At 39.5% G+C, this 14,434-nt stretch overlaps 1 protein-coding gene across 2 annotated transcripts; it reads left to right on the forward strand.

Annotated features, from left to right (window-relative positions):
• The first annotated feature begins 7,707 nt into the window (after positions 1–7,707).
• LOC306873069 (secreted frizzled-related protein 2-like) lies at positions 7,708–14,414 on the forward strand. 2 transcript variants are annotated; one of them, XR_013784453.1, is made up of 4 exons: positions 7,708–8,552; positions 8,643–8,723; positions 10,843–11,541; positions 12,434–14,414. XR_013784453.1 is itself a non-coding variant. In XM_079422079.1 (3 exons), exons 1-3 carry the CDS (start codon positions 8,054–8,056, stop codon positions 11,148–11,150), a joined length of 888 nt encoding a protein of 295 aa, XP_079278205.1. In that variant the 5' UTR covers positions 7,708–8,053; the 3' UTR covers positions 11,151–14,414. The 2 variants fall into 2 exon arrangements, 1 of the variants encoding a protein (XP_079278205.1); XM_079422079.1 differs by having other exon boundaries at positions 10,843–14,414.
• The last annotated feature ends 20 nt before the right edge of the window (positions 14,415–14,434 follow it).

Genomic DNA, 14,434 nt, shown 5'->3' on the forward strand with positions numbered 1-14,434 from the left:
TCCCACGTTGGTATTTTAGAATGCTGTGCAGACCTCAGCCTCAGAGTACCACGGAGGAAATGAGTAATGAGTGGGTCTCTTCCCAATGACTGACCACCCAGAGAGGCATGGTAAGCAGCTATAGCTGCCACATACACTTTCAGAGTGGAGGGAGATAACCCTGCGGAGAAACCCTTCTGAGCTTCCACTTCAAAGCCTACTGTTTCCTCACTGAGGGAGTATAGACTGGGGTATGGTCTCAAAAATCTCAGTGGAGAGACCGGAAGCAATGAGCTGTGCCCTCTCAGAGGCTACCCCCACAGTTTCCATGACTCCGGGTGGGGTAAAGCATGGAGCCCCCCACTGAAAGAGGAGGTACCTCCTGATAAGAATCTCCAAGGGAGAGCTGTCAACAAGCACATAATGGCCCTACAGGTCTGGAAGGAACTGTTTCAATGCACAGAAACAGCCAGCATCTCCAGGCAATTTATGTGCTACATGAGATGACCCTGGGCAGAGCGTCTACTCATGCCTGCTCTCCAGCCTGTGAGGAAGGCGTCCATTGTTACAAAATGACAAGGAACCCCCAACACCAGGCCTTGAGAAAGTAACCAAGGTTTCCTCCACATGTCTAAGGAACAAAGCCATGGCCAGGTGATCGTGTGAAGTGGGTTGCTAAGGGAAAACCCCTTGGTCTTGATCCACCACTGAAAAGGTCTCATGTACAGCAGGCCAAAAGGTATCACATTAGATGCAGCTGCCATCAGAGCTAACAGTCTCTGAAACTGTTTGACAGTGACTGACTGGCTTTCTCTCACTCTCTTTATGGCTGTGAGAATCAATTCGATATGAGCGGGAGACAGATATGCCTGCATCATTATCGAATTCCACACCACGCCAAGATATGTGGTTCTCTGAGCTGGAGAAAGCACTCTTTTCCTGCCATTCAGCCTCAACCCCAGCTCTTTCATATGGGCGAGGATGGTATCATTGATGTAATTCAGTATGCGGATGCCCTGGAGTCACCGCGGAGTCAGAGCAGCATCCACACACTTGAGAAAATTGCGGGGTGAGAGTGATAGGCCGAAGAGAAGAACCCAATATTGTTATGCTTTGCCCCCAAAAGCAAAAGTCAGGAACTTCCTGTGTTGAGGAAGGTTGAGTATGCGTCCTTCAGATTTATCATGGCAAACCAGTCCTCAAAAGAGTTTGATAACGCAGTTCAACAGACAGATCTATGATCGGACACAACCCCCCATCCTTTTTCCGAATGATGAAGCAGAACCCAGAAACTCTTGAGAGAGGAGGAGGAACACATCTATGGCCTCCTTTCTCGAAAAAGTGTCTACTTCTTGTTCCGATACCGGAGCCTGCTTGGAGCCCACTGGTTTGAGGACAACCCCGTTGAAACGGGGTGGGTGAGTACCAAACTGGATTCTCTAGCCTCTTTCTACAGTCTGCGGGACCCCTTGTGAGACATTTGGCAGAAGTTTCCACACTGCCAAACAGTCTGCTAAGGGAACTAGCTTCTCAAGTCTGGCCTCTAGGGCAGCTAGTGTAGTCAATCCAGTGCCCTGAAGCGGATGACCGACAGAGAACAACCAGGCTGACAACTCTAGTGCCCCCGCTCGAGGTGATGAGCTTTCTCGTGCAGTACCATTACCATAAACAAGGGACTGTGGCGGCGAGTCCACGATCTCATCAGTATTGAAGCTCATCACGTCAACTTCCTCACAACAGTGACACACCCAATGAGAAACCTGATGAAAGTGCTCTAGTACTTGGCGATTCTATTGTACGGAATATGAAAATAGAGACACCAGCTACCATAGTCCAAGGTTTACCAGGAGCCAGAGCACCTGACATCTTTGCAAATTTAAAAGTGCTGGCTAATGCTAAACGTAAGTTCAGTAAGATTGTTATCCACGTCGGCGCTAATGATGTTCGACTTCGCCAGTCAGAGAACACTAAAAATAATGTTAAAGAGGTGTGTGAACTTGCAAGTACGATGTCAGACACTGTAATATGCTCTGGCCTGCTCCCTGCTTACCGGGGTGACGAGAGTCATAGCAGACAGCTGTCACTCAATGGCTCAAGTGGTGCCCGCAGAATAACATAGACTTTATAGGCAATTGGACGAGTTTTTGGGGCAGACCTGACCTGAAAAGAGATGGTGTTCATCCCTCCTGGGGTGGTGCCACTCTTCTCTCTAGAAATATGGCACATAGTCTTAGAGTACGTATTTGACTAACTGGGGCCCAGGTCAGGAAGCAGACAGATTGGCTAAACCGACCGTCTGCTAGCCGCCTCATGTCACAGAAGTCAGTTAAATCTAAGCACATAGAGACTCCTTCACTTAGATATCACACTATAGAGACTGTGTCTTTTCCCCGAACTAGAAAATACAGAAAACATCCAAACCAAATTAAGAGTAACAATTTAATTAACTCCCTGTTAACTCTATTGGGGTTATACAACACGTTTCAGGACCTACTCATTGTCGAAATCATACTCTAGATTTAATACTGTCACATGGAATTGATGTTAGTGGTGTTGAAATTCAGCAGCAAAGCGATGATATCTCAGATCATTATCTAGTCTTGTGTAAACTCCATATAGCTAAAACTGTAAATTCTACTACTCCTTGTTACAAGTATGGTAGAACCATCACTTCTACCACAAAAGACTGCTTTGTAAGTAATCTTCCTGATTTATCTCAATTCCTCGGCATATCCAACAGCACAGAAAAAACTTGATGATGTAACAGAAACTATGGACTCTCTCTTTTCTAGCACTTTAGATACAGTTGCTCCTTTACGCTTAAGGAAAATCAAAGAAAACAGTCTGACTCCGTGGTATAATGAGCACACTCGCACCTTAAAGAGAGCAGCCCAGAAAATGGAGCACAGATGGAGGTAAACAAAACTAGAGGTGTTTTGTATAGCTTGGCGGGAAAGTGCCCTATCCTACAGAAAAGCATTAAAAACTGCTAGATCTGATTACTTTTAGTCTCTTCTAGAAGAAAACAAACATAACCCCCGGTATTTATTCAATACAGTCACTAAATTAACGAAAAATAAAGTACCAACAGGTGTTGGCATTTCCCAAGAGCACAGCAGTAATGATTTTATGAACTACTTTACTTCCAAGATCGATACTATCAGAGATAAAATTGTAACCATGCAGCCATCAGCTACAGTATCGCATCAGATGCACTATAGATCCCCTGAGAAAAAATTCCACTCATTCTCTACTATAGGAGAGGAAGAATTGTATAAACTTGTTAAATCATCTAAACCAACAACATGTTAGACCCTATTCCATCTAAACTACTAAAAGAGCTCCTTCCAGAAGTCATAGATCCTCTTTTGGCTATTATTAATTCATCATTGTCATTAGAATATGTCCCCAAAACCTTGGCTGTTATTAAGCTTCTCGTTAAAAACACTACAACTTGACCCCAAGGATCTAGTTAATTACAGACCAATCTCAAAGCTCCCTTTTCTGTCAAAAATACTAAAAAAGGTAGTATCCTCACAATTACATTCCTTCTTAGAGAAAAATGGTATATGTGAGGAATTCCAGTCAGCATGCATCTGACCCCTGAAAGGGAGCTGTGGATCTAGTGTGAGAGGACCGAGAAAAGGACAAATTCATCTCAGATCCCTCTGCTAAATCCACCACACTTTCATCGAACAGGGTCAGGCAAAAGCGGAGCACACGCAGCGGGAGCTGCTCACACTGGGCACAGCTACCTCCCTCAAGATCTAGCCATGTGTGCTCCGCTCCCAAACAAGCAATGCACAGATCATGTGTGTCCTCGTTTTTAATACAGCTTTGGCATGGAAGAGCATACAGCATACAGCCTGAAGCCCCACTCGCTCATTGATTTTTGTTTACACTTTGGCATTTTGATAACTTACTAACAGAGGCAAAATGACTCGCAATAATGCTTGTGTAAACACTCCACAGACACAAACAACAACATGCTACCTGCTCCAGATGTGCTCTTATGCTTCTGTGTCACTTACGTCACCCTGCCCATGATGTCTCACTCCTCCATTGGACCGATTACACATGTGCTTCACAACGTGGTCACACAGAAGTGTTCCCATAGCGTTTCGATGCAGCTTAAGTTCCCTGATGGGGAACTGGATAGTGCTAGTAATATGCACGCTAATAAGCAACTAGTTAATAGTGAGAATTGGTCCATAACCTAAAGTGTTACCCAAATTTCAAACTTATCCATCATTCTCTCTGACTGTAAAGTCTAAACCGTTTGTTTACCTGCAAAGATAACCATACATGTTTTTTAATCAAATAAAACTCTCAAATGATTCTGTCAAGCCAACATTCAAATTTGTCTTGACAAACTGTAACGGGGCGAACAAGACGTGAGACGTGCGGATCCATGTGCAAGCTTTTATTAATCGAATTAATAAATTAATTTTGATTAAGAATCGAAACACTAGAAAACACACAAGGCAAGGCAAGACTAAGACAAAAAAGAGGGTTCCATATCGCAGCTAAAACTAGGAGAGTTCTAAATGCAGAAAAACACAGAATGGCACGATAAGGCAGCTAACACCAGGGGAGTGCTATACACAGAACAATACTCAGCAGAGAGAAAGCGGAAGTCCATGGTTTATGTAGGGTGTGTGATCAGTGCAACCAGCTGTGTGATCAGTGCAATCAGCTGTGTCTTCAGTGCAATGGATGATGGGAATTGTAGTCTGAGGTGGCGTGCAACAGCTAGTGTGGTGCAAGAGTCCATGTGGTGAGCGAGTGACCTCTGGTGGTGAGTTAACGGAAGTTCATAGACTAGATTCATGACACAAACTCTGTTTTTCTACTTACAGTTTATAATGAAAAGTTAATACTATTTATTTTAATTAATTTTATTTCTACTTACATTCAAATTCCATTTGCAATAGACCCTTCACAAGGAGTTTGATTGGCAAACGATCTGACCAATTATAATGCCGAATATGCCATTTTTGTCCGACAAGTAGATTAACTTCAGTGGATTTAAACTTGAAAAATCTTTCCGCACTTAAAACAAAATACCTTCTGATGTTTATTCATGTTTATTTCATGTTAAAACAGATAAAGTGGTAGAGTGCCGCTTGAACTGAGCCTCTACAAGGATCTGTCATGACACTTTAAATAGCCATAAAACGGAATGTTTGAATTGCTTAAAAAATTACCACATTTGAAAGCTGAGACTTTGTTACATATCTAAAGTAACCTACTCTGTCTTGTCTGTATACATTGTCAGCTTCCTCTTTGCTCCGTGATGTATTTTTCACTGCATGAGAATATGATGTGTGGCGTAAGAGCGACATGGCTTGTCAGACATAGCAACTGTAACGAAGGGGGCTAACTTATTTGCTACCCTGTACCTTGTTTGTTGTTGTACCCTGTTTGCTACCTCAATTTAATTCTGACATTATCAATTCTGTTCTGAATGGCTCAAAAGTTCCGAGCAAATCTGATAATTTACCATTATTAAATGGTTTTAAAACTGCATTCATGACTTTTCACCTTGATTATTGTAAACATGATGTAATTTTGGTGATAGTTGATTTAAGAAACCCAGCAATGCTGAGGTTAAGAGCTGTTTGACACAAGTTTAAGTTGATGTTAGATTGTTTAACAGTCAAACAGTTGATGTTAAATCAGTTGATGAACTGTTTTATTCATAGCTAAGTTTTCTTACTTGCCAATAACAACTTTGGTCAGAAGAATATTTTGGGGGCTAAAATAAATGAGCAAATTTGATTGCTGAATATTTATATAGTTGATCTGATTTATTTTTAATAGTTTTTTCCCTGAGATATTTTTATGTAACTAAGCAAAAGTAAAGAGACAAATCACAATTGTCTCTCATTCCCATAAAATGAGACTATGATTGATGCAAACTTTAGAGGTAACCATCTGGTTCCTAATCAGTATAATAATTCCTCCACTCTGGCTAGACAGAATATATTGACACATACACACAACATAAACACAACAAAGGGGCAAATGGAAGACACAGATCTCCTAGAGAGCAGAACTTGTCCTATCGTCCTAGAGACCAAGGGCTATCACTTTACAGCTAGAAACAAGACTTTAAATGACTACTTCTTCCCAGCAGGATCCCAAAGATGGGAAACCCCAGCAGCTAACCTGTATTTAATGGGGGCCTCTGAACCTCTGACCTTTAGAAGCCTTAGGGGAATTTCTCCATGAGGACTTGAGGAGAAGCTGTTACCCAGTAAACCCGGTGACAAGAAAGATCTAAAGAATTCACTATGTGCCTTAACATTGCTACATAAACACTCCTTTTATATATAATGTGTTGCTTGAACACTTATGAATACAGGTTCAAAATTTTCAATGTCCCATGGTAAGCTTTTTTAGGAGGATGAGGGGTCGGAGACTGTCTTGTGATGAAAAAGCGTTTGATTGTGTGTCCCATTCAGTGGCTTAAAACTGGACCCTACAGAGTGATGAATGATGCAGGAACCAGACCCACTCCAAGGAGTTCAGTTTCACTCAACACCTCTCTCTCACTCATTCTGCCTCACATTTTCTGCATCATTCTAAAATTTTCTCACTCTCACTTTACACACATGCATACATACACATGAAAAATGTGAGGCATATTGTATAAACTTATGAACTACTTCACATATTTTGCCTTGACAGATGACGGTGAGTGTGAAAAGGGTAAATAGCATCGCTCACCAAAGAATGAATTATGCAGCTGCCAAATGAAAGCCTTACTACACTTCATAAATCCATTAATCTCTTGGAAAAATAGAATGAATATCTTACATATATTACTATAAAAATTCTTATAGTAAGTGGAGTATGTAATAGATTTATTATCGTCAACATGTAAGGAATTTAAATATGTCTATGTAAATCTTTACAAACTACATTGATTGCACTTGAGAGTAATCTTAAAAATAAAGAATTGTTATTGTTATTTATGATTCCATGAAGAACCTTTAACATCCATGAAGTATTTCCATTGCACAAAAGATTCTTTATTGTGAAAAAAATTACTCCAAGAAAAAATTAAATGGTTCTTTTAAGAAATGTTCACTGAAACATTATTTGGGGAACCCAAAATGGTTCTTCTATGCCTGGCATCACTGCAACAACACCACCCACCCCCCACCCTTTTTGAGACCTTAATTTTTTAGAGTTATTTCTTATGAACTAGAAATGAAATATTTTTCAAGTTCATTTTACTAAGTGAACTTCAAAGTTCAAGTATATTTTCCAAGTACAATTTATGTAGTAAGAATACTAAAATCAATGCTATGTGCAATGTATAGGTTTAAGCATTTCAATACTTCTTGGGACTAAATTGGCACTTTTTTAATTCATAAAAGTATACTCTTAAGTGTACCTTCAGTTTAATAGTAGTAAACCTTGAGTACACAACTGATTAAGTTCCATTTTTCTTTTGTGTTTCAATTTAAATCTATATTGTGAACTTTAAGGCATATACTCTTACTCTCTTCGTTTTACTGTTTCTCTTTTGGAACAAGCATTAAATAATATAGTCCACGGGTAAAACAAAGTCTTCTTCAAATTCTTCTCAAAGTCAAATTGTCAACTGACCCAGCAGTCAACCAATTGAATGTAAAGGCTGAAATAAAAGCCTGTAGTTTAAGGGGGAAGCAAACAGAAAGAAAGGGACGTTTTTTTGTTTGTTTGTTTTTTGCAAAATCATTAGCAGGGTTTTAAACCTGTGTAACACGTAAAACTTTTCTTTTTAAATGTTTTGGTTTTTGTTTGACCTGACAGTACAAAATGTGTCTTGATATAATATAAAAAGTAAGTGTGGGTCAAGAAACACAATTTATTTCGCCGTTGGAACGTTCTATGACCAAAAATGCTGCAACTATGTTTTAAGACACAACCTATATACAGAAAACAGCAGAAACTTCAGCAGTGGATATCTGAGCGCCTTCTCTCGCTCCGCCCAGACTTCACTATGAGAACAGGTTGGTACAGAAGAGAATTCAGTTATCCATAACTCCGCGGTGTGTTCTGATTCCTCTCAACTGAAACAATGATGCTCGCGTATATGGCGCTGCTGGTTGCGCTTTCCTTGCCTGGATATCTGGATGCGCTTCATGGATTATACGCCTTCGACCAGCCCGAGCTCTTTCAGAAAAAGAGCAACTGCAAACCCATACCTGCAAACCTGCTCCTGTGCCATGACATCGAGTACACGGACATGCGTCTGCCTAACCTCCTCGGACACGAAACCATGAACGAGGTTCTGCAACAGGCTTCCTCCTGGACCCCTCTCGTGCAGAAACAGTGTCATCCGGACACCAAGAAGTTTCTCTGCTCTCTTTTCGCACCGGTGTGTCTGGATGATCTGGACGAGCCGATTCAGCCGTGCAGGTCGCTGTGTGAGAGCGTGAAGAGCGGCTGCGCTCCAGTCATGGCCGCGTTTGGGTTCCCTTGGCCGGACATGCTGGACTGCAATCGCTTCCCTCTCGATAATGACCTGTGCATACCACCTGCTGGCGCTGATGCTTTAGTGCCAGTCACCAAGGAAGGTAGAATTGTTTTTTGTTAGTTTTTTAAGTTAACTTTTTAAGTGCATGCACACCCTTTACTTTTACTGCTATGTTGATCTTTTTGCCCAGTTCCAAGAGTGTGTGATGCCTGCAAAGAAAAGCCTGAGAATGACAATGAAATTGTGGACAGCTTGTGCAAAAATGACTTTGGTAAGGCTAAATTTTGCTTGCTTTAAACATCTAAATAATGTATGGCACCTCTGCTTTACACTCTTAAAAATAAAGATCCATTATTTATAACCAAAAAAGTATATGCAGCCTAATGTCATATAAAATCATCTTTAAAGGGGTCACCCAAAAAATGAAGATCTTTTACTCACCGTCATACTGTTCTGTATGAAGTCCTTTCTTGTGCAGAACACAAATTAATATATTTTAATGAATGTTTCAACTGTTTTTGTCTATGCGGTGAAAGTCAGTGGGGTCCAGAACAGCACTGGAACCCATCGACTTTCTTTGCGTAGGCAAAAAAAAAAAAGATTTTCATATGTGAATATGATTATGCATTTCATAAATGCATACCGGTTTAGAACAACATGGGTATAAGTAAATGATGACAGAAATGTTATTTTGGGGGGAACTATCGCTTTAAATTCCACAAAAGACTTTTGCTGGGTCCCAGTGTGCCTACTTATACTACGCCCTTAAAGTATGTACTCTTTTGGTGAAGAAAAAGTACACACTTTTAAGTGTGTAGTAGAAGAGTATTCAAGCTTTGGGACGTCGTCACACAACCGCTGTGTCGCACCTGTTGCACGCTCCCTGTCACTGTAAACTGGCCTGTCAATCATCTTGTCACAGTTAACATACTCCACATTTCATTTAATTTAACTTCCTACCGTATTAGAGAGAAAAGAAGTTGCTCATTGATCTGCCAGTCGCAGAACTCTGCTCATATCTCCTGCATAATGATGCGTTTAAAAATTAACGTTTATAAAAGTTCACATTGCTGTTGCAGATGAAATATAACACGGATAACAATAAATAAATATTTTTTACCAGGTTAAATGTTGATTATTAGTAACTCAAACCCCTTTTTATAACCCTCTCTACCTAACCGTCGATCGCGCGCATCCGCCACGTTTGTAGTTTTGCTAACACGTTTGTAGTTCTGAACCGAATCCTTCGACAAAGCGCAATGGATTGTGGGCAATTTTAGCCATTAGAGTGTGCACTGATCCACACTTCAAAAATCGACCTGAAATAGTAGACCATCCGGGGACTTTTGGCATACTCTTTTCAACATATTATGCTTTGGGACACACTTATTGTAATCTCACATACTATTTAGGGTAGATAGTATGAACATTGGGGCGCAGGGTTAATTTTCTTGTTCTTTTGAAAACAGTTTGGTGTATGGTGGCCGAGAGAGCTCAACGCGCTGCAACTTCAGTAAACACATGCAAATAGAAAAAGCAACAGCAAATCAAGAAAACATCATCAGTTTGACAGCAGGTGCTGCAAATGCTGGGGCCCGTTTCAGAAAAGAGGTTAAGTGAAAACTCTGAGTATGTTAACCCTGAAATGAGGGAAACTCTGGGTTTTCCGTTTCAAAATGGGAGGTTTGTCAAACCCAGGAAAGCAGGGTAAGTCAACTCAGAGTTCAAGTTTAAACTCCGAGTTGGTTGAACCTCCTTATTGAAACGGCCCCAGGTGGTGCAAATGCTCACAACACAAACAAATAAAGAAACACATTGCAAATGCTCACAATACAACAAAATACATTTTATTTGCAGAGCGTTTCTTTGTTTGGTTGTGTTGTGAGCATTTGCAGCGTGTGCGTTGTAAAATTGAGGAAGTTGTTTTCTTAATTTGCAGGTGTTTTTTCTATTTCCAGCGCGTTGAGCTCTCTTGGTCACTGTAGGTTTTGTGCTTTAAAGAACCCTGATCTGAAGAAGTTGTAATGTAACATCAAGAAATGTTTTAATCTTCAAAGAATCATAAAAAAACCCTGCTTAAACCAGCCTAGGCTGGTTTACTGGTCTAAGCCAGGTTAGGATTATCCTGGCCAAGATGGTGTTTAGCTGGTATATTCTGTTGATTGAAAGGTGCACCTCAAAAAACAGCCAACAGACTAAAGGTTGGTTTATGTTTTTAAGAAAACCTAGAAAAGTATAGAACCCCACTGAGTGAATCTGCAAAGAGGTGGGGAACATTTATTTTTAAGAGTATAGAAAAAGCAAAAGTTATTCATATTTTTGGTCTACCTTAAATTCAAGCAGTTGTTTATATCCATTGTCCTCAACCTTCAATTGTATTTCCACACTAGCTTTAAAGATCAAAGTCAAGGAGATCTCCTACATGAATGGCGACACCAAGATCATTCCAGAAAGCAAGAGCAAGACTGTCTACAAGCTGAATGGTGGCGTAACTGATCGTGACTTCAGGAAGATGGTGCTTTGGCTGAAAGATGGTCTTCAGTGTGTGTGTGATGAAATGAATGACATCAATGCTGCTTATCTGGTGATGGGCCAGAAGATGGATGGAAATTTGGTCATCACCTCATTGAAGCGCTGGCAGAAGGGTCAGCGGGAGTTTAAGAGAATTTCTCGTAGTATTCGCAAGCTTCAGTGCTAGGATTGTCCACTGATCAGTGCACTCAATGGTCTTGAAAATTAAGACCTGTAACAATCACATCATATGTAAATGCAAAGGTTCATTTAAAACCCTAATGTCTGCTTTTCCTGGCCAGTCAGAGCTCAGGATTGGTGGATCTGTCACTTGTAACTGCCAAAACGCACCTAACCTAGATTCAGCACAGTTACAACTTTTCATTTTCCCTCATAAGTTTTGTCAGTTAATTGCACCTGTCATTTTTACTATTCACAAAACACATTCCTCTCTTCTAACATTTTTGACTACAGAGCCTCAAAACTGCCACAGAACAATTTTATGACAGATGTTTTAACATAAAATCTTCTAGCATAAAATTAATGTATGTGGACACCCCTTCTAGTCCCTTAAAGGGGTTTTTCATTTTTCCTTTTTTCACCCAAAAATGAAAATTTGATGTTTATCTGCTTACCCCAAGGGCATGCAAGATGTAGGTGACTTTGTTTCTTCAGTATAACACAAATTAAGATTTTTAACTCAAACCGTTGCAGTCTGTCAGTCATATAATGGCAGTCAATGGGACCCACGGCTTTGAGAGACAAAAAAACATACACAGACAAAACCAAATTAAACCCTGCCACTCATGACAATACATTGAGACGCGTCAACGTGCTCTGGCATAGTAGACACATGCGTGGAAGCGATGTGTCGTGCGTATACGTTACTCATTGTTTAGATCGCTTCCGCATTTATTTAGTTTCCGGGGGGACACTGGTATAGCAAATAGGATATAGAATACAGTTTTGGAAATCATTATTATAAATTAAAGGGGAAGGGGAAGAAGAGAGATGGAAGTCTCCCTTCTAGTTATAGTTTATCTCTGTCTACCATTGAAGTTGGATGCTAACCACCAATAAACATCAAGGAAGAAGAAGAAAAAGATCGCTTCCATACATACGTCTACTATGCCAGAGCACTTTGACGCATCACGTGCCGGATGTTGTGAACGCACTCAGGACAGTTGGACATTGCGGTAGATCAGAGGTAAAAAAAAAAAAGATATAAATACTGTTCAGTTTCTTGCACAGACTGATTGCTTCGTGTCTTAAGACCTCAATGTATCGTCATGAGCTGCAGGGTTTAATTTGGTTTTGTCTGTGTATGTTTTTTTGTCTCTCAAAGCCGTGGGTCCCATTGACTGCCATTATATGACTGACAGACTGCAACGGTTTGAGTTAAAAATCTTTGTTTGTGTTCTACTGAAGAAACAAAGTCACCTACATCTTGGATGCCCTTGGGGTAAGCAGATAAACATCAAATTTTCATTTTTTTGGGTGAACTATCCCTTTAACGAGTTCTGCCATTATTTCCAGTGAAAACTATTTTAAAAATGAACTCACCCAAAAATGAGAATTCTATTGTCATTTACTCGCCCTCATGTCATTCCAAATGCACAAAACTTGTTTCAAACACAAATTAAGACATTTTTCATGAAACATGAGAGATTTCTGTCCCTCTATTGAAAGTCCACGCCACCAAAACTTTGATGCTTACAAAAGTTCATAAAGACATCGTAAAAGAAATTCATATGAGTTGAACAGTTTAATCCAAGGCTTCTAAGAGACCCAATCACTTTATATGATGAACAGATTTAATTTAGGCATTTGTTCATATAAGCATTCATCAATGCATATACATAGAGGACATAAAATATGGTAAACTAAAGATTAAATAGTCCTGCTTGATTCACAGTGACTAATAAGGTTTGTTTTTGTGTGTCACACAAGCATGCTTGAGCTTTTGCAAGAACCAATGAGATTTGTTTTTGTACATCAAGCAAGTATAGTTTAGCTTCCGTGTTTACAATGCCTTATTAACTTTTTGAAGCAGCAAAGATTTGTTTGAATGGACTTTAAATGGAACAGATCAGTCAGGTTTCATTAAACATATCTTCATTTGTGTTTCAAAGGTGAAGAAAAGTCAGATTTGTAATGACATGAATTTTAAATTTTGGGTGAACCATCCCTTTAATGTTGTATTATACAATGTCATTGTAGAGAATTCTGTGCTTTGTTTCAGGAGTTTGGGAGGGTCCTTTTCTGTTTCTGAATGGCAATGCCCCCGTAAACAAAGCAACGTTAAAATATAACTGATTTACTGAGTCTGATGTGGAAGAATTTGACCGGCCTGCCCAAAACCCAGACATGAAACCTATTGAATATCTTTATGATGACCTCTGTTGCAACAAACAAGTTAAAATCACACAATTTTCTAGAATGCCATTGTATGCCATTACATTAATTGTCCTCACAGAAATTACTGGAATAATCAGACCCATTAATTAGAAAGGGGCATCATATATTTAGGAAATATTTGCATGTGAGAAGTTGAAATGGTAGGTATGAAAAATTTCAAGGAAGTAAGATGAAATGTCATTTCATATATAGTTCCTCTATCAAATTTGGATAGGAAACATGTTTTAGCAATGCATGGTCTATGTGGATTTGAATCTGCCACAGTAAATAAGTGAGAGTGCTTGTGTGAGTAGTTTTGCTTTAAGTACTTTTATCAGCACAATGAGATAGCTGGCTCTATTCTCAATGTTTAAAAATATCCCATGTGACACTAGCCTCTGAAAGATGATCATGTATGTTTATGTGAATATTTTCATTTCTACCCAGACAATGATGAGTAGGCCAACACATTTATGGTTTCTTTAGCCCAGGGTTTTTGTCTTCTTTCTACTTGAGCCTAAATACTGCACTGTTCCTGTATTATATACTTTAAATTACAATCATCAGTTTTATATAGTATTGGTTTATTTTCTTTCTGTGTCAGTTGTATTAACAATGTTGTACTGTATGGGTCTGTGTCTTGTTTTACTCGCAAAGTTGTTTGCTGTTTTCTTTTGTTTTGGCATATGAATACCCAGTATTAGAGTACAGTCACAATCTGGTAAAACCACAGAGACATGCTTCTCTATGTGCTGCGCCGTTAGAGCAATGTTGACTTATTGAGATTTATTGTGCAGTTGGTTAGTGAAAAAATATCTCAAGATAAAATCCAAACTTTTGTGATACTCTGTAAATATTCAAATTTGTATGCTTGTACATAATTTCAAAACCTGTTCCATTTCATTTGTTCGTCACAGGAGCAATATGTTGTCATTTCATTAGTGTTAAATGCATTTATTTACACCCACCACCATGTAATGTAATTTGATCATTGATGATTTGTATCATTTTTCTTCAGCCGGCACACAATACATAATAAGTGCAAATAAATTTCAAAAGAAAATCATAGGTGGT

Source organism: Barbus barbus (assembly GCF_936440315.1).
Source record: "Barbus barbus genome assembly, chromosome: 7".
Lineage (NCBI taxonomy): Eukaryota > Metazoa > Chordata > Actinopteri > Cypriniformes > Cyprinidae > Barbus > Barbus barbus.